The 21997-nt window shown below is 33.9% G+C and overlaps 1 protein-coding gene across 1 annotated transcript; it reads right to left on the bottom strand.

The window, feature by feature from the left end:
* Positions 1 to 9151: 9151 nt before the first annotated feature.
* LOC104907658 (protein KINESIN LIGHT CHAIN-RELATED 2) lies at positions 9152 to 11833 on the bottom strand. The gene is given in 3 exon segments (XM_010696618.4): positions 9152 to 9343; positions 9971 to 11712; positions 11714 to 11833. Coding segments are annotated over 3 exon segments (2043 nt in total). The 3' UTR covers positions 9152 to 9162.
* Positions 11834 to 21997: the final 10164 nt, after the last annotated feature.

Raw genomic sequence — 21997 nt, 5'->3', positions numbered from 1 at the left:
TTCATATTAAACGATATATATTTAAACATAATTAATTCAATATTAGAGCTCTTTACCTCACTAGATCCCTCATAAGCAAGTTCAAGGGTATCCCTGATCTCTTTGGCGGAGACACATGCATATATTCTTTTTGTCTCATTCTTTCCAATAACTTGTTGCAATATGGACATGGCTTTTGCATTTTTCTCCAACTTCTTGCAATCAACTAAAGTATACTCGCTCTTTCTTCGCCACTGAGGAACCATCAACCTCCTTGGTAATCTCTATTGGTCTGTGCTTGACAATTAACCAACACTTGTGATCAATACAAATGATGATGTCCACAGTTAAGCGTGCTTGGCTGGGAGTAGTCTAGAGATGGGTGACCTCCTGGAAGTTTCTCGAGGTGCGCATGAGTGAGGATAAAATGCACCGGAAGAACTTATGTTGGTTATGGGGGATAGTTATTGGCCCTTAATGCGCATTGGTGACGATAGGCTCGACTCCGGATGGGTCGGGTGTTACATAGGTAATGTTCGAGAGAAATCACATGTGCCTAAATTATTTCATTGAGTTTCTTCAAACATTCTTGATATCCTAAATGACATAGATGGTGAACCGTCCCCTAGTGTTTCCCTTATTTGATACCTTTGATTTGATTATTCGCTTAGTTCAATAAACCAACCTTTATTTAGTTAGTATAATATTAGAGTTCAGATATAATAGTATAGTTATCTTCATGTGGGTTCGATCCTGACTTTCCTAACTACTAGCTAGTGGACCTTATGTTATTTTTGATTAGGTGATACGACTTTAGCCTGTCAAATTTTTGGTGCAGTTGCCAGGGAAGACGACTTATTACTATTATATTTGAATTATTAATACTACACTAATTGTATTTTTTTTGTTTCTCTTAATTTTTTTTAATTTTGTGAAATTCTATAGGGTAGCCCCAACTTTTAGGTTTTCTACATGGTACCACTTATTTTTTTATACTTGTTAGCCCCAAACTTTTAGGTTTTCTACATGCTAGCACTTCTTAAGTGAATTATATTAAGTTGTCGTTAGTTTTGACATCTATTAGCCTAGCATGCAAATCGAGACTTTTTTAACACCGAAACGAGTATTTCTAATCATTTTTCGAGAATTCTGACTTTTAGTCGAGTCTTTAAGGGTGAAGTTGCCCCCTAAGCTCTAGAATGAATAGCTTTTCTAGCCATAAGATCGAGAATTTTTCCGGAACGCAAATCGAGATGATTTTCAACAATAGATAAAGTAATTGAGGACAAAAATTTCTATACATTGAGGATTAAGCCATTGCTATACATTGAGGACAAAAATTTCCCTCCTAAACCCTAGATTAAGTAAGTTTTCTAGCCATGCAAACTATTTTGTTTTCTAAATCCCAAGTCAAGACATTTGTTGATACGTAAATCGAGGTTTTCCAATTATTTTTCGACAGTTTGGACCTCCAGTTGAGCCCTTAAGCGCCAAATTAACACCCTGAACATAGACCTAGGAGAATTTTCATGTGTAGAAATTAACAAAGAACAATCATAATTACCTTGATTTACGTGCATGAAAACGTCTCAGTTTGAATGCATAGAAAATCTTCTCAGTGTAGGTTTAGGGGCGTAATTTGGTCCTTAAGGCCCGATTTCATGTCGAAATTGTAAAAAAAAATGACCATAATTACTCGTTTTGGGTGTAGTAAAAGTCTCGATTTGCGTATCGAACTAATAATTGTCAAAACCGATGAAGCTTAATAGAATTCACTTGAAGACGGTTGTAAGCTTAGATTTGAAAACTTTCTTGGTCCAGACCATTTATTTGAACAATGGGAAATTGGTTTAGTGATGATATGAGGGTGGTTGTAGATTCCGTGAGTGATAGTAAATTTATGGATATGACACTTGAAGAGGGTTGTAATTTGTTTGAGCAACTAGCTAAGGAAACCTTTAAGTGGGAGATGAGAAGGTATACAACTCCAACTCTAGAAAATTCATCTATTTGTGATTCTCAAACTCATACCTCCCCGTATAACTTATTGTTCTTGTTGTCAGTCTTGTGATCATGTTTTTCCCTGAGTCAATAACCTTATCCCCGAGTTTAATATGTCTAATGCTCCATCAGAATCTGATAATATCAAAGAATTTCTTTATGATTTTATGAATATATTAGATAGGGTTCAAGAGGATTAAATGTTGCAAGTAGTAAAAATTGTAGAAAGTCAAAGTTCAAAAGCATCTATACTAAAATCTATAAGCCAAACTATTGAGCAACATTTGCATTGTGATTATGTTTTGGTTGAGAATGCTAGTTCATCATAAGAAGGTTATAATTGGACTCTTGACGGTAGTTTAAATAAGGAAAAGATGGATATAATTCATGTTTGAACAATCATTAGTTGTAGAACCACTGATTGCAAAACCATTGATCATTGAACTTTTGAATGAAAACTCTTTTGTCGACAAGCTTATGGATGAGAGTGAAGTTTTATGTAAAGAGTTCGAATATGTTGAAAGTGTACAAAAATTTGATGCTGAGCCTAACCCGCATAACCCTCATATTGCGTTTTCACATAAGCTTGATCTTGTACCTTCATCCCCTGTGTTATATCCTCCTTGTTTTCTTGAAGAGCTATTGTTGTATGATAATTTATACCAAGTAAATATTCATGTTCATCCTGTGAGACCTGAGGAATTGCAAGATAGTTGTACATTTTTTTTATCTATTACGATTCTTTTTCTTTTCATACTTCTAATCCTTTATTAGTGAACATAAATATGCTTGCTGTCAAGCCATATCGAGTATTCAATAACATGTTTGCAGGGGAATTTAATAAGTTCCGAAAGTCGTTGCATTCTTCATAAAGTAAAAAGTATTTCGGGCGTGCGGGACTCTCAAAACCAGTGCTTATCGGGAGGCAACCCGACTTTCTAACCTTTAGTTGTTATCTCTATTTCTACTTTATGATAAACTTAACTAATATGTGTTTCAGTGGCGTGCTCTCAGTTGTGGTGGAAGTGTCAATACTGTTTGGCACACTCTATGTTCATTACCCACCTTTTTCTTGTGAGTTGTACCATTCCCTTTTCTTTTGCTTCGTTATTCTTCTCAGTTTTCGCATTTAGGTTGAGTGTCATTTATTTTCCCTTAAACACATGAGAGATTTGAGTGCACATAACTATACTAAGATATGTCAGGTTTGGTTAAATCTCGGGTAAAGTAACTCGTACCCAGACCTGTCACCCCACTTAGTAGTGTTCTAATTTGTAACCAACTGTTTCCCATATTCAAAACTCTACTATATTAAACTTAAGCACAATACAAACAATTACATGAGAAATATTATACGCATATATTGCATGAAGACCTATGATGAATCAAATAAAACATCCTAGACTATCTTCATGCACTTCTATCTTTGAAGCTTCCCTTGAATCAACAATGGATAACTTTGTCGTTTCCTCGAACATCTTCGAGAAGGCCTGTTAGCTTCATGTCTTGAAAAACCCATTTTCTACACGAAAACATATCATAGTTTAGCAAATATTCTTTTGACTGATTCATTTTTTTTTCATTCAACTCACTTTTGCCAGTTTTGTAAACGTCGCTTAGTTAAAGACATTCCTCTAACTAAGAATCAATACATTCAAGCATATTATCTCTATCATAATGATGCATGTCGTCATGAATTTGTTCCAAATTTACCTTGTGTTCACTAAGTACATCTTTCTTTGCTATGAGAAAAAGATTCGAGGTACTTTTCCCCCTTTCTGGTTCCATCATCTAAGTTGTTCCCTCCTTAATCCATGATAGTAGTTATGTAGTTTTCATGATTAGGTGACTCTTCATCCTCTTTTGATCTAGAACCGGAGTCACCCCACATGGATACTAACATAGCCCTCTTGAATGCTTTCTTATCAGTGCTCTTAGAAAGCTTGTCCTTCCACTTTGGACATTCATGAATGATGTGACCAAAATCTCCACACTTGAAGTAACCTACACTTGAAGGGTCAGTTTTCTTAAAGTTTTTACCTTTGAAGTTCTTACGTTGATCTTTGAAATGCCTCTCAAAATGCTTAACCATCATAGCTATATTATCTTCTTCTTCTTCTTACCTTTGAAGTTCTTACGTTGATCTCTGAAATGCCTCTCAAAATGCTTAGCCATCGTAGCTATATTATCTTCTTCTTCTTCTTCTTCTTCTTCTTCTTCTTCTTCTTCTTCTTCTTCTTCTTCTCTTCTTCTTCAATTGTTCTCTTCAAGGTAACACCTCTGACTAGTCCCTTGTCACTTCATGGATAGTTGTTACCTTAGCCGTCCATACATCTGTTAAATTTTCTTAAAAATTTTATAACGAAATCTTCGTTAGAAAAACTTTTTCGATGAGATTTCAAGTCATTTACTATAGCCATAAATCTACAAAATCAATCATTTATTTTATCATCTTTATTCATGTTAAAAGCTTCGAATTTAGATATAAGTAAATCTATTCAGACCTTTTAACCTATACCATATCTCTTTAACGAAGACACAAGTAGAGATTATGTTGGTCACACTCTCACCAATAGCCTGTTGCAATATGGATATGACTTTGGCATTCTTCTCCATCTTCTTGTAGTCAGTAGAAGTATATTCGCTTTGCTTCTTCATCACTGAGGAACCATCATCCTCCTTGGTAATCTCCTATGGTCCTTTCTTGACAATCAATCAACAATCGCAACCAATAACAATGATGATGTTCTTCAATCTATTCTTCCATCACACGTAGTTTTTCCCCTTGAATTTAGGAGTCTTATTGTCGTATCCCATAACATTCATTTCTTGAGTACTCATGATCTATTTTTCTAAGTGTTACCCTAATAAGAAAATTTTGCTTTGATACCAATTGATGGTTTGCAATGTAATCAAGAAAGGGGGGGGGGGTGAATTGAGTACTTAACGATCTGGTGAAAAATTCATAATTATTTCGATTTAAGGGGGAAGTAGTTGATCTGGTTCCTAACAACGGAAACACTAGAACTTGAAAGTAGTAATGAACACACCAAATTTAAAGAGCCTTAGCCGAACAAGGGCATACGTCGTCCAACGCTAATGTTGATATTAATCAACTCTGAAAAATAAGAATACTCACGCACTTTACTGTTTCCCTTGCTCCATGGAAACAACACACTCCTTACCAACTCTAGTGTGCTACTTCACACTTGAACTCACTAACACACGCGAATGAATTCATAAATGCTATCCAATCTCTAACCCCTCTGTTATAGATCCAATACAATTAGTTTCTCTTAACTCACGCTCTCTTACAAAGCAAACAAAGAGTAGTATGAAGCTCTATGAGATGCGTACTCTATTTTAGGAAATTCTTTTAGCAGTTCTCAATGTGAAGGCTATTAAAAATACTCATCATAATCTAGGAGAGCACGCATCAAAGGTGAAGGAGAATCATGCTTCAGTATTTATAAAACTAGGTTTAACCTTTGATTGTGCCCTAACTCAAGATATTAAAGATATGATAATCTTAAGTTACGAAAAGTATATCTTGAACAATATATTTCTCAAAGAAATTATATTATCTAAGCTATACACACGCTTTAAGGCAAATGTAAAAACAGAATAATGATTCTAAAGGCTAACAAACATTTCTTATGGAAAGTATTTAATCAGATATTTTTCCAAGCATATTCACTAAAACAGCTAGGTCAATCACTCGGTAAAGTAACTCGTACCCAAAGCTGTTATCCTACTTCCTAGTTTTTTGAATATGTAAGCAATTGGTTCCTATATTCAAAGCCCTACTATTTCACACTTAAGTACAACACACACAATTCAACTAGAAATATCATACGCATATACTAAATCAAGACCTAATAGAAATCAATTAATATATGCTAAAATATATTTCACGCACTTCAATCCTTGAAGCTTCCCTTGAATCAACAATGGTGAACTTTGCCTTTTCCTTGAGCATCCTCGAGATGGCCTCTTAGCTTCAAGTCTTGGAAAACTTATTTTCTACACAAGAACAAATCATAGTACAACAAATATTCTTTTAACTGTTTCATTTTCATTTTCTTCAACTCGTGTTTCCCAGTTATGTAAGCCTTACTCAGTTTAAGTCATTCATCTAACAAAAAATCAATACATTCAAGCATGTTTCTTTATCATAATGATGGATGTCTTCACGAATTTGTTCTAAATTTACCTTGTGTTTAGTAAATACATCTTTCTTTGCTATGAGACAAAGATTCGACGTACTGTTTTTCTTCATGGTTCCATCAGCTAAGTTGTTCCCTCCTTGATCCCCAATAGCAGTAATGCAGGTTTCATGATTAGGTGACTCTTTATCCTATTCAGATCCAAAATTCGAGTCACCCTACATGGCTGCCATCATAGCCCTCTCAAATGCTTTTTTATCATTAGTCTTAGAAAGCTTATCCTTCCACTTTGGACCCTTACGAATGATATGACCAAAATCTCCACACTTGAAATAACCTACACTTAAAGGGTTAGTTAAAGTTGTTACCTTTGAAGTTCTTACATTGATCTCTAAAATGCTTCTCAAAATGCTTAGCTATCATTCCTGTATGAACTTCTTCTTCTTCAAATGTTCCCTTCAAGGCAAGACCTTTGACTGGTCCCTTGTCACTCTTAGACTCCACCATCATTTCATGAGTCATAAGGGAACCAATCAGTTGTTCCACTCTCATCATTGTGAACTCATTTTCTTCATAGATAGTTGTTACCTTAGACGTCAATACACTTATTTAACTTCTTAACATATTTGTACCAAATCATTGTCAGTTAAACTTTTGATAAGAGTTTTCATTTACTATAATGATAAATCTACCAACAAATCATATTTTTTTTCATCTTAATTCATGTTAAAATTTTTGTATATAGACATAAGTAAAATACATTTTAGACCTTTTTACATCATTGGTTCCCTTATAAGCAAGTTCGAAGGTATCCCATATCTCTTTGGGGGATACACAAGCAGAGATTATGTTTGTATCATTCACCCCTAATAGCATGTTGCGATATGGACATGGCTTTGGCATTCTTCCCGTGCTTCTTGTAGTCAGTTGAAGTATATTCTTCGTCACTGAGGAATCATCAACCTCCTTGATGATATCCAAGGTCCATTCTTGACAACTAACCAACATTCGTAGCCAATACCAACAATGATGTTCTTCAATCTATTCTTCCACCACACATAGTTTTTTCCATTGAATTTAGGAGCCTTGTTTTCGTATCCTATAACATTCATTTCTTGAGTACTCATGATCTATTTCTCTAGGTGTTACCCTAATAAGAAGAACCCGCCCTGATACCAATTGAAGATTTGTAATCTACTCAAGAAGGGGGGTGAATTGAGTACTCAACGATATGGTGACGAATTTATAATTCTTTCGATTTAAGGGGGAACCAGTTGGGCTGGTTCTTGACAAAGGAAACACTAGAACTTAAAAGTAGTAATGAACACACCAAATTTAACAAGGTTCAGCCAAACAAAGGCGTACATCCTCCTATGTTAATTTTGAACAATATCTTTCTGGGAGAAAAGATATTATCCAAGATTTACATACGCTTTAAGGCAAGTAAATATTGAGATTCTAAAGGTTGACAAAAATTTCTTATGCAATGTATGTAAGAAGACATATTTCATAAAATCTTCTCAAAAACAGCCAGCTCAATCAGCCGGCAAAGTAACTGGTACCTAAATCTTTTACCCTTCTTATTAGTGTTCCAAATATGTAACTAACTGGTTCCTATATTTGAAACCCTACTATTTTACACTTAAGTACAACGCAAACAATTTTACTAGAAATATCATACGCATATACTAAATGAAGACCTTAGATAAATCAAATAACATATCCTAAACTATTTTCATGCACTTCAATCCTTAAAGCTTCCTTTAAATCAACAATGGAGAACTTTACCTTTTTTCCGAGCATCTTCTAATGGGCCTTGTAGCTTCAAGTCTTAGAAAACATGTTCTTTTGATTATTTCCTTATACATGCAGGAACAATTCGATACTCAGTTGTTTCCCAATAGCCTAGAACAACCTTTAATAACAACTATTCTTTGTAACTGTTTGTCATCATTCAAAACCTAGGAGACTCTAACACTTTTTGTTATAAGAAATGAGGGAGAAGCTAATTAAGATTTTGAGGGATTTTATTTTGTCATTTTTATTATGTTACTACTTTGCGATAATGAGGTTGTTCTCGTTATTCATATTATTGTATTATTCACAATCATATTATTTAGTTTAATTGAAGCCTTTATTGAGGGTGACATTTCCGTTAGACGATATTTTTGCCGCTATCTTTTATTGAATAAAATGCCTATATTTTCTTTATTTTGTCTTGTAAAAAGACTAAATGCTGCAATTAAAGCAGTTACAACAATCTAGATCTATTCGTTTTTGAAAACTTATTCAATAAAATTCGGAGAATTTTGGAAGTTTTAACTTGTTTGATAATATAAACTAATAATAACGCGACAATCTTAGGAGAGATTTTTTCTAAAATTGATTTTTTTTCTACTAATAATATTTTTATTTGTGAACTTTTAGGTGAAATGACCAATTTGTAGTTCTTTTTCGCTTCTAAGATCTGACTAATTAGATTTTTGTTGCTCATTGCATGCCATGTAAATGGAGCAAACATTATTCCCCTAACTAAATATTCTGATATCGATAATATGATCACATGAGTAAACTAAATATTGTCGAAATCTTGGAAAGTATACTACAAAATTGTCTAGAAAATTAATCATGTTAGATTTTAGTTAGTTTTAGTTTTCGAGACTACTCTAAAAATAGATAAAATGACACATCGACATAAATCTGAATATTAAAAATATATACACCCTGCAAAATAAAATTATAAATGATAGAAAAACTTCACCAAATCTATTGAATATTCTTAGCTTAGTTGCACTACGTATAATTTGAAGCAACGTGTTTTAGAATATTCTAGAGTTAAGGTTATTGGTCCTCACAAGAGGCTTTAATCCTCAAATTTGGTATGAATAAAATTACAAAGCATCAAACAATTGTAAATTTAACTTTTGTAGGTATACATATATTATTTGGAAATTTCTTTAAAATCCAAGTAATTATTTTATCGAAATTATCAAATCAGTGTAAAATATATGATCAGTTATAGAGACTTGTCAAGAAGGATTTCCAGTGATCTAGTTTTTCTTCTTCTAACCTTCCTTGCTTCGATCAATAATTCAACCAACCTTCTTTTCTCATCATCCACGACGGGATCAGCTGTTCCAAGTTTCTCTTCTCGCATCACCACCACAAATTCCAAAAGCTCAATTGCATCTTCGCATCTATTTATGTATTAAGGGAAATGTAAGAAAATTAACCATTGGGGCCATGCTTCACTTTTTTAACCTTCTATATGAATAACAAGACATAAACTACGAGTCTACGACCTGCATTCTAATTAGACATAAACTAATACTTGAGTTATACAATATTAACGAACTTCTTGATCTACTACCCTGTAAAAGTATTATGTCAAGGATGTAATATACAATTATGCATAATGTTGGCATCCAAAGACCAATTTCATAAAATATTGCCTTCTTGAAAGATTAGTTGTATATTAGGCTTTCATAATTTAAAATGTCATAGTGTCACGAGATGAAATATGTCGTTTATAATTGTTGTGTTAATTCATATACTAGTGAAGGGGGGTGCAAAATGTATCTCGCTCATCCTCAAATTAATTTCTAGAGGTGACTATTAATTTCTTACCAAAGATACATATATTATATTATATATATATATATATATATATATATATTATATATATGAACCTGATAAGACTTGCTCATTTGTCTAATATTTCTTAATAATCAAGAAAGTATATGATAAGAATGATCATAATAAGTTAGACAGAAAAAAAGAAGTTAGTATGTGTAATGTAATAAAGATGAGGGAGGATCACCAACCTTCCAAGGGCATCATAAGTGCTAGCAAGATTACTAGAAACCCCTAGAGTATCGGGATGAATCGTCCCGTATTCTCTATCCAAAATGCTCTTGGCTTCTTCAAATAGTTGAGAAGCCTCACTTATTTTACATAGATGCACACATATAAGACCTAGTTGATTCAAGATGATCGCGTAAAGGGATGATTTCTTTCCCCCTGAAGCTTCAAATTTCAAAACAGAACTTTTTAGAAAGTTGTAGGAATCAGTGTAGTTCCCTAGCCTAAAATATATCACCCCTATTTGTGCTTCAATTCCTGCAATCTTGCTCCTTTGTACACCTTGATCTTTCTGTAGTTCAAGTGCCTTGTGCAATAGATTAAGGGCTTGATCGAGCTCATTCATTGACTCATAGATCGTTGCAAGATCAGTAAAACCATTTGCCACATCCTCCACATCGGTATCATTAGGCTTCTTATTGTAAATCTCAAAGGCACTTTCACAATAAGATTTGGACTCACTGAATTTTCCGATCTTATTGTAAAGCTCTCCTAAATGGACAAAAACGGAAGCAACTGCTGGATGATTCTTGCCTTTGCTAGATGTTAAAGTACTGAGCGCTTTTTTATAAGAAAAGATTGCTTCATCATAACGAGCCAAGGCTAAATATGCATCCCCAATGTTACAATCAATAACTGCAGCATCTGATTCCTGCCCATTGCAATGCATGGCCATCCTTGCTAATACATAATTTTCAAGAGCAGCTTCGTAATTTTCTTTTGAATCACATATAAGACCCATTAATCTTCTATCTGCAGCTTCCTCAATTGAAGGAGGGCAGCCATTTACTTTACGGATATCAAGAGCCCTTCTACACAGCTTCTCCGCTTCATCAAATTCAAATGCTTGCACATAAGCCTCTGCTACATACCGACAAGTCTCTCCAAAACGAGTATCTTTATCCCCAAGGACTTGTTTCTGAATATCCAAAGCAACTTTATATCGATCAAACGACTCCTCGATATGACCCATCATTGCATAGATGTCCCCCAACCGCATGCACCCCACAAATTTGGCAAGGGCATGGTTTTGGCCTAACTCTATTTTTGGAATTTCAATGGAATGTTCTAGAAGAGAAATGGCTTCCTTATATTGGCATGTGTTGCAATGCATAGAAGCCAAAAAGTGCAAACACATTACATAATCAAGGTTTGGCTTCTCATATCCACAACTTTCAAATGATTTCTTTGCTCGAAGAGCAAATTCAAATGCCCTTTCTTGGTTGTCTCCAGACGAGATAATATCTCGAGCTTTCTTAAGTAGGTAAGGTCCTAGGTCTGGGTTATCTGATCCTTTATCAACATCTCCTCCACTGCTAGTTGCAATTTTCGAGTTCTTTTCTTTTAACAAGTAACTTAAACTTGATCTTTTTGAGGTTTTTCTTTTATTTCTCTTACCACATGGAGGCTTTTGGAGTATATTCTCAACATTATTCGTCTTTCCCTCCACTTGTTGTCCCTTATTAATCTTCGGTGACCTCTTCGTAATTTGCAGTATTTTTTCCTTTTGGTCTTCTACAACAACCTCCATGTTTTGTTTTTGCTCAATATCCAGATAATTTGCTTTCGCAAGATGTCGATTTTTGGAATCAATTCTCGATTTATTATGGGAGGGTTTGAAGTTACGAGTTGGTCGAGATTTATTAGTGTTCTCCATATCACCAATGTTTGTGTAGAACTGTTGAAATGAATTGTAAAAAACATTAGAGTACTTTTATTGATTCGTGGTGATTTATGCTTCTTCTGAAATCACTTAAGCTCTAGCCAGGTCTTGACAAACTTGAATTATTTTATAAAATTTCTCTGCTTATGTCTGATCCATACATATTTTAGGAAAAAAAAAATCAATAACTATGCATCCATCTACGTAATGTGGAATTTAAATCATAAATAGCAACAATAATAAGTCCTACACTAATTAATTATACAATTTATTCAATTTATTGTTCTCATTTTTTTTTATAAAAGTTTATTGTCTTCCTTCCTTAAATTACAATGAATATATTTTGGCTTAAGAATAAAAAAAATTTAGCATTAATACGTAAAACGGAATAAGACTCATAAAGGAATTGGCTTTACTTTCACAAAACGCATGAACGAAGATATGAAGTTCTTACTATTAATCAATAAGCAACATTTGATATTAGATCTAAAAGTACTTTTTTCTATCATCAAATAGTATATCTTTGCAAATATGTATATAAAATATAAACAATGAACCATAAAATTTAATTACGTTAAACAAGTATATTAACTATTATATTAAATTGACTTGTGAACAAAAAATTAGGAGCATACCTGAATAACTTTGAATAAAGCTATTCACGAACTTTGCAAAAATGAATCTATGTTTATAGGTTGCTGAATACCCACATAAAGGAAGAGAACTACCAATGTAGAGGTGAAGAAATTAAGTCACATACATAAATATATGTATATTAGGTTGAAATGCAGGCATCCATAACATTTAAATCAAATATAGAAAATAAATAAAGAACAATATAGAGTCTGGAAAATTGAGTTAAAGGAAAAAATTATAGGTGGATAGGATAGAAAATTTGTTGAATTAAAGCAATAAGGAAGGTGAGTTTTCTCCCACCACCACCCGCATTCACCACCCCCTTATTTTATTTTATTATTATTAAGGATAGAATTTATGTTTTTTGAGGATTATGTTTACTTCACATATGTGCGCATTTAAAGGAATTATAACTCTAGAAATGTGATGGATATTGCTGTTAATTTTTTAAGATTTTTCAAGTCATCTTATACGCTTCTACGCACGTGAAAACATGGGATATATGTATTTTATATAGTCTGATTCTCAATCCATTCATTTGCTCATATCATGGTTTATAACACATACCCCATCCACTTGGATATGCTTCGTCTTTGAGGCCTCTACGTGAATTATATTAATTTTGAAACCCGTTCAATACACAAGTTTGATTTTATAATGTGGTAGTACTAATTAAATTCTTCAAAATCTGCTGAATCTAAATTGGTCTAATATTGTTTTATAGTGATGTAATCAAATTTAATGGAATTGCAGATATTTTTTCAATTTTCTCATTTCAATTATTTGCCTATTAGTAATTAAAAGAATAATGTATTTGGTTCATATTAATTATACTTATTTCACCGACACATTTGTCAATTCATAACTCTAACCATTAATATATCTAATTATCTCTAAGCAAAAATTACAAAAAGTTTTCGTCTTGAAAATATATTTTCACTAGGTAAGTGAGATTATTATTAATTGCAAAGACCAATTTACAACCTATCCAAATGAAGGCTCAGAAAACCAACTAGTTTGGACCCCTTGAGCGAAGAAAAGGAACACTAATTCCAAAAAGGAACTACAAAATAATTTTCTTAGGCTATTACAAAATTCTAAGCTAGTTCAGATTTCTTGTAGAGACTTTTGAAGAAGAATATCAAAAATTCTTATCTTAACACAATTTTAATTATCTGAATTGTCGGTTGCACAACAAATTGATAAGTGATATTTGTATCACTCAAATACCTAATTTTCCTCATGTTTAGAGTCATTTTTTCTCTTCATTTATTATTTTCTAGCTAATTTTGCGTAATTTATAATAATTGAGTTATTTGTACCTTATTTGTGACTATTAGTTATTTTGGCTATTTATATAGGATTTGGTAATGCTAAATTATGTTTTATGTTGTAGGATTAACCTAAGAGGTCTCCTGATATGAAATAGAAGTAGTATTTATGTAGAGTTCTAGTTCTGTTAGAATTCTATGTAAATTAGGAGTTAATTTTAATTAAGTGTTTTAGTGATAAAGGAATCCTATTATACTTAGGAGTCTAATTCCTTTGTTATTGAGTCTAATTAGGATTCTTATTTTGTTAATTATATTAGGATAGGCGTGTGATATAGATAGTTTTTAGTTTGTGATTTGTGATTTGTCTTTATCCTTAAGATAAAGATAGATAAGTTTGTTAGTTGTTATCTTTGAGCTTTACTAGTTTTAGTCGGTTTAGGAAACTTGTACTATAAATAAAAGTTTTCGATCATCAATAAAAGTTAGAGATATTTGAGTTAATTCTTGTGAGTTAAAGTTTTAGGAGAGAATCCACAAAAACCCCAGTTGAACTTTGAGTCGAAATACGCCTAAGTTCTTCATATCCCGGTTACTAATTGAGTTATTGAGACGAAATACGGCAGCATACTCGAATAAATATAATATTAAAAATACAAAAGCCACTAAACTACATCAAAGAGCCCTTATCTAGTGATTCTTGCATCAAGAAACACATCATCTCCATACCACACACCAAACATAGAGTGGAGCAATTTTGCCAAAATAAGAACTTTTGGAAGGATTTTTAATTTACACAAGGGTCATATTAAAATGGTTATATAAGGCATAATATAACTTTTGCATTCACGAGAATTTCTCTCTTATCCTTATGTAGATTGGATTGAAGGAAAAAGAGGCATCTGGTGAATTCACTCCTAAAGGACATATCGATGCATTGTACGAAACTTTAGGACGGGACCACAGTGGACGTGTGAGGGGCGTAGGAGGTATCCGCCTCGATTTGAGAGGTATATGGCGATCAATACACTACAACCACAAGCTCACAAGATCAAGTGTAAGTAGTATGAATTCGGCGATTGTAGATGTGGAGTCTATCAAGGCTGCAATTCGAAAGGAGATGACACATAACTTCAACGCCATTTAGGAGAAAATGGGTTTATCGACTTTTGCATTGTAGAAGGGAAGTAATGTCATTATTTCACAGCCGGCCAGTGATCCACGAGCATCCGATGATCAAATGATAAATTTATCTGATCCACCTCCAGTACCCGAGTTAAAGGTAATCACTTCATCCATTTGCTTTATTAAACAACTATTGTACTTTTTTCAATGGAATTTTTCACTAAACTAATATAAATGGAGTTTTTGTTTCAAAGGACGATACAGAACTCTTAGCTCAAGGGGATGGTCCTAATAGATTCATTCTGGTAGCATATGGCCATGCACAGCCCCCAAGTGACCGAGTACACTTGCATAACCAGTTAGTGGACGATAACCACTATATGGCCACCATCAATGAAATCGTCGCTGGTTTTGAAGAGTTACTTCTTCCGCTACCTCAGCCAAAAGTTGATCTACATTTGTTGAGCCATGCAGTTGGCAGTTATGTTCTATGGCCGCGTCATCGGTGCGGTTTACTATATATATATATATATATATATATATATGTCTTTTTGTTTTTTTCTATTTCCTATGATATATAGTTAGTAACATCTTTACTTTTTACTAATTACTAGGTTTCAGGAAAGGTTGATTCACATGACAGGAGCGCAAAGAAGGTTGGTTCACCTGATAAGTAGGTGAAGACAAACCTTTCATGTGCGAAGAACCCACTTATTCTCGATTCAGAGGTGTTGCGAGGCCTCACTATTCCATGCTTTTGGTAGCATGAGTGCACTAGTGATTTACCCGACGATAGTGCAATAGAGGTTGTTTTGGGGGCGCAACAATTCCACTACCTTGAGGAGTCATCGACCTTCATTTCTAAGGTCGATATCAAAGAATTCTTATGCAGGGAAGAGTTATGTGTTTCCATGATACAAACTTTCATGAGGTAATACATAAGAATTATATGTTTAATTAGTTTTCAATTCATCTTCCATAATAAGTAAGTTTACTAGTAATAAATATCGTTTCTCATGTAATTATACAATGAATTGATTGGATCAAGTGGCCCAAATATGTTTGGTTGGTTATGTCCAAACATATTACAAGATTATAATTGCTTGAAAAACAAAGTTGAATTAAAAGATTACATCGAAATGAGTTACAAAGCATCATCTCATTTAGGAGTTCATCAGATCATCTTTGTCCAGTATTTTGAAAGGTATGTCAGTTAAACCCACTTTACTTCTATTCATTCGATAATTAAGTTCTAATTGTTCTATGATTAATACTATATTTTCTTGTCGTTGTAGCACTCATTGGGCACTAGTTGCGATATGTTTGTCAACTAACCAAGTCTACCACTTCGATTCATTGTGTCGATAACCATCACGGTCCTTACTACTCAATTCATCATTAGATAGGTAGCCTAACCGAAACTAAATATATGCGTACTTATTAATATTACATGATCTTATAATGATGTATTGATGTAGTGTGATGAAGAAAACTATTGGACGAAGACTTGCAATAGCAAAAGCTCCTGTTTGGATATCAGTCGAGGTAATATGAGTAATTTGCTTGTCCATATATATAGAAACATCATTTTTCGCTACATACTTATACACATCTAACATGAATGTATTTGGATGCATGTTTTGGTGAAGTTTAAAGTGTTTGCAACAAGATGATGGACTTGCATGTGGCTATTACGTGATGAGGTTCATATGCGATATCAACCATTGCACTAACATCGATGATCTTCACACGGTATGTAACTTATTAGTATATATAATTATGTTAGTTTATATTAGATCGATGGGTAATCGTTAATTGCTTTAGAAACTAGAGTAGCACATATTCGCAACAAAAGGTCATTTAAGGCCTATTTTTGCCTTTTCGCGTCCAATTATTAGATTTTGAGTCATTTAACCCCAAATTATTTTTTAACATGATAATATAAGGTATAATATAACTAGTGTCTAGATTTTTAGGTTTGCATTTGTTGTTGGTCGAATTTCGAAAATGTAAACATGAGTTTAGGCCTATTTTGGCCGATTCGCGTCAAATTTGTACTTCTCGAGTCATTTAACCCCAATTTCTTTTTGAAAATGATAATATGAGGTGTAATATAACTATTGTGTAGATTTTTAGGCTTTCATTAGTTGTTGGTCGAATTTCGGGAATGTATATGTGATTTTAGGCCTATTTTGGTCTTTTCGCTTCCAAGTACTTCCTCTGTTTTTTTTAGATGTTATACTTTTCAAATTACGGACTTCTAGGTGATTTTTGGAGAGGATAGAGATAGAGAGAATGAAAAACAAAAGGGTCCCATGTGAACATGTGATAGGAGAGCTATAGAGAGAAGTTATTACCCAAAATAAAAGTGTAACATCTAATTTAAAACTTCCTAAAATAGAAAATGTAACATGTAAAAAAACGAAGGAAGTATTAGATTTTGAGTCATTTAACTCCAGTTATTTTATGAATATGACTATATAAGGTATAATATAACTAATGTGTAGATTTTTAACCTTTAATTTATTGTTAGTTGAATTTCGGGAAGGTATATGTAATTTTTAAAACTATTAACTACAGCAAATGATTGAATTCTTATAGTATGTGTTTGATTCCTTAGTGTTTTGAAAGGTTTATATGAATATAAGTTTGAAGCGCTTCACCATCAAGGAATCAAATGAAGTTCGGGATAAGTTGGTGACCTACCTTTGTGACGATTGCTTATGAACATTTTGGGAGGATTTTACGATATTATTTTCCTAATATATGTACACTTTATCAATTCTATGTACACTTTATAAATTATTTTAATATATTTTAAATTTATTTACAATTTTTTTTTTATTGCATTTCGGTAATTTTTTTTTAAGAGAGGTGTTCGGTGAGGGGAGGGGATTGCCACGGTGGGTACTAAGTTGGGGTAGGAGGTGGGAAGAGGGTGGGGAGGTGGGTGTGCAGGGGTTATGGGAGGTGGACAAAGGAGTGTCGGAGGTGGGCAAAGGGGTGTGGGAGGTGGTCTGTGGGAGGTGGGCAGAGGGTGGCAAAGTGGTATGTGGGTGAGGTGTGGGAGACGATATGTGGATGGGTAACTGGGTGGTCATGGGTGGGCAGGGGAGTGGGGAGGTGGGCAGGTAGGTGTGGGCTGGGGGCAGCAAGGTGTGGCCTATGGGTATTGTTTTTTTTTAAAAAAAAAAAGGCTGCGGTTTTGGGCATAAACCGCGACCCTTCTATATTTGAAGGGATGCGATTTAGGAACAAACGCAACACTTTTGATAATGAAAGGCAGCGTTTTTTATTAACTGCATCGCTTCTAAAAGTGAAGGGTTGCGGTTTGTCTTCCTAAACCGCAGTCCTTCAAGTACTGAAGGGTTGCGGTTTGTTTAAAAACCACAGTCTTTCCTAGAGAAGGGTTTTTAGCTCAAGGGCTGCTGGCCAAAAACGCATCCCGTAGGGCTGTTTTGACCGCATGCCTTGCATATTTTTCCACTAGTAATGAAATATGGTGGTTATTTATAGATAATGAGAAAAACAGCTGATGCTAGTTGGCTACACAGGAGTTAGGACCCTTGGGCCATGTGCAGGACCTTGTGTGCCGTGCAACGGAAGACAGATCCCAAAGACCAGTAAATCGCTAGCAAACTTGCACTAATGCACAGGCTTTCATGCTGCACAGGACAAATACTTTTGCTCGCGAGACATTTTCAAATAAAAAATCGTAATTCTCATTTTTTCTATAATTAGGCCTTGCCTTTTCACCCAAAATACAGTCAAATACTTTCAAATTCATAACAAAGTTTTGTGATATATATATATATATATATATATATATATATATATATATATATATATATATATATATAATCTAAAAGTCCCCTCTGAATTCCCCGTTTCAAAGAATTGTCTACTTTCATGATGTAGATATCTAAATTTACGATTGTGATGAGTATCATTTATGACCTCGTAACCCAACATGTTGTTGGATCAGCATGAAGAAGGAAGCATCATCATCAGCCCAACGTATGAAGCTTGGCTGCGCTTGCAACCCCTAACAAGGTTGCACCCCACCAGCCCGCAGCATAACATGGCAAGAACTTGAAAATTTTGAGAAGTAAAGCGCCTGTTGCATCGTGTGTTGCAAAAGATCGTTGTAAGTAACAATAAACAAACTTACGATAAAGAGAACGAAAAAAAATCGTTGCGACGTGGGAGAACCACTGTCCTAAGAGATGATTTCACGCTACCGCAGTGCAAGTAGATACACCGCGATCACGCTCCAGGATTAGCACCGCACCATAGATTGTGTGCACTCACAAGACACAGTTGGACATCAAAACTTTGCCCAACACTAGAAAGAAAACGTTTTGAGAATGTGTTTAGGTTTAGTCTGTGTATGATAGCAGAAGGGAAGAACTAGATTTTAAAAGATGGACAAAGCAATGAAAAAGGAAAATTCTAAAAATAAGGGAAGTGATTAAGGCAGAAATCTCGTATGTAACCGGCTAAGAATCATGCTAATAAAGGCAAGAAGAGATTCTTGCAATTAGCGACAAGTCAAAACTAATTGGGATCCAAAAAGGACCACAAACTATAGCCCACGCCCGCGCTTACAATGAGCCTGGCCCGACCGGCGCGTGTGTGGTTACCTATCCTTTTAGCCCACAAGGTGTTTTAATGCACTTCCCTATATAAGCAAAGGAGATAATTGATCATTCTTCCTGTGGGACAAGGGATATTTCTTACTTTGACTATTGTTGAACTTCCATCATCGTGGTTGTTCCCACAGAAGCATGTTGGTTGCACTTGCAACATTTTAGCTTGCTTGGTTTCGAGGGGGGACACACCAGCACATTAGACTACCACACTAAATTAGATTAGGTTGAATAAGTTATAAAATGGAGTAGATTCGATTGGTTTTAGAATAACTTTAAGAGAGATAAACCTTTTCCTAGCTTTGAATAGGGCAGTTCAGAGTGCGGGTAACTTAAACTGTTTTTTCATGGTTTGGGTTGGTTTGCAGTTTTAAAATTGCGGTCTGGGTTATTTATTGGGTTTTATTTTTGTAAATCGAAACCGCACAATAAACTGCAATTTTATATGATTATTTTTTTAAAAAAATAAAATACACTTGACAAGGTGGCATACAAGTAGACAATTGAAAAAAGAAGCTTAAGGTAAAGAATTTGGACACTTTTGATAAATTATTGTTTATTTTAATGATGAAGTCAACTTCATATTTATTTGGACTGTTTATGTTTATTAACAAGTTTTTCTTACTCTTAGATTACAAAATTAATGTCGCGGAGGAAAAAATGGTTAAATCGTAAACTAAACTGCACCAACCCGTTTTGCGCGGTTCGATTTGGGTTTGTTTGGGCAAAAGTGTGGTGTGGTTTGGGTTGGAAAAATGTCAAACCATATATTTGCGGTTTTGGTTGGGTTATATCCCAAAGCGCACCAACCCAAACCGCGAATACCCTTAGCTTTGAGAATATCAAGTAAGATCTTCTGATTTTATTGCTTATTTATCTTTATTTACTTTAGTTAGTAGATCAATCTATTGTTAATTACCTTAGCTTTGCTTGGTCATATTTTACTAGTCTTTTCTCTTAGTTTTTTAATCAGTTAGGGAAGATTTCTTGAATGTTTGATTTGACTGTTGATTATGAATTTTTATTAGTTTTTTTTTCATTAGCAATCCTTAAAGCTAGTTCAATAATTAATGACTAGATTTTTATTCTAGGGGCGTGGTGATGCTCCTACGTTTGGGAATGAATTAACTTCAACCTTGTGAGTAAAATGACAGAGACTGAGGAGATGAAGCGGAGAGTTGAAAATTCAGCAACTATGAAACGAGTTACATGATCACGTAGAAAACAGGGGGATATTTCTCCCTTTTCCCGCGACCCAAAAACACTTGCTTTATAGTTATTGTTGCATACTAATTAACTTTGTTTTGCATTAGCTGGTCATATAAAAATCAATGCTAATTATAGAGCGGTTAGAATTGTTCTCCGTCCTGACACAAGCTACTTTGACTTTCGGTTTCCTAAACCTTAGTCAAAGTGGGGATTTATGTAGACACAAAATCGTGTTTCCACATTTAATACCCAATGATGAAACATATTGTGGTAATAATTGGTTCACTCCAAAGGAGGAGCAGTCGAACGAGCTAAGTCCAATAGCTTTTCAAAAATATTAGTCTATTTATCAAATCACAGCCATTTCAAAGGCTCAATTAGTTATTCTTAATAATTAATTATATTTTAATATTAATTATTAATGATAATTAATTTTTAAAGGATATTTTGAAAATCATATTTTATTGCTAAAGATAGCTGATATCGAATTTCAAAAAATAGATTTCATCAAGAATCAAAAATCATAAAAAGATAAAAGAAGGGGAGGGGGAGATTTGCTTTATTGCGCGCGCAATGTATATGTCGTACACAATTTTCAAAAATGTAAAGCTAGTGCGTTGGACGCACAAGCCGTGCGTCAGGCGCTTGTCGGCGCGCGCAGTTCTCTTTCATCTACTCCGTGTCATTTTCAGTTTCCTTTGCATATAAATAGTTCCGTTTATTGGAACGACTTTCACATGCTTTGATACACTCAAACACATCGGACACCCATACATTCAGACATTCACACTTCATTCAAACTTCAAGATTGCTCCTCCTGCAAATTGTAAGACTCAGGCGACAAAGGTATAATTACAGAGGGTCAATTCCAATATAATCTCTTGTTTTACTAACAATCTACTTTTCATTATGTAGATCGTCAAAAGGGATTAACGCTCTCTTTTACATTCTTCTCTAATTAATCCCTAAAAATTATTGGTCAAATTATTGCTGTCCAATTATTTAATTAGGCAACAGAAAAGTTCATTAAGTCTTGATTAGCATGAATAAAAATGTGCGTTGATGAAATCAATAAACACAATGGCATGCATAATAATAATAATAATAATAATAATAATAATAATAATAATAATAATAATAATAATAATAATAATAATAATAATATAATAATAATAATAATAATAATAATAATAATAATTCCTTTAACGATCTTCATCATGACAAGTAAATTGTTAGTAAACAAGAGATTAATTGGAATTAACCCATAGTAAAGTATACCTTCATGACTTCATCGCTTGGGTTTTATGTAACAATCTGCAGGATGATCAATCTTCAAGCTTGAATGAGGTTTTAATGTATGAATGTGTGTTTGATGTGTTTCAATGAGTGTTTGAAGTCTACATATGAGTGTTATAAGGTATGAAGTCATACGAAAAC

This window comes from Beta vulgaris, chromosome 4 (assembly GCF_026745355.1).
Source record: "Beta vulgaris subsp. vulgaris cultivar EL10 chromosome 4, EL10.2, whole genome shotgun sequence".
Classification (NCBI taxonomy): Eukaryota; Viridiplantae; Streptophyta; class Magnoliopsida; order Caryophyllales; family Amaranthaceae; genus Beta; species Beta vulgaris.
This window is presented reverse-complemented; position numbering and strand designations above follow the sequence as displayed.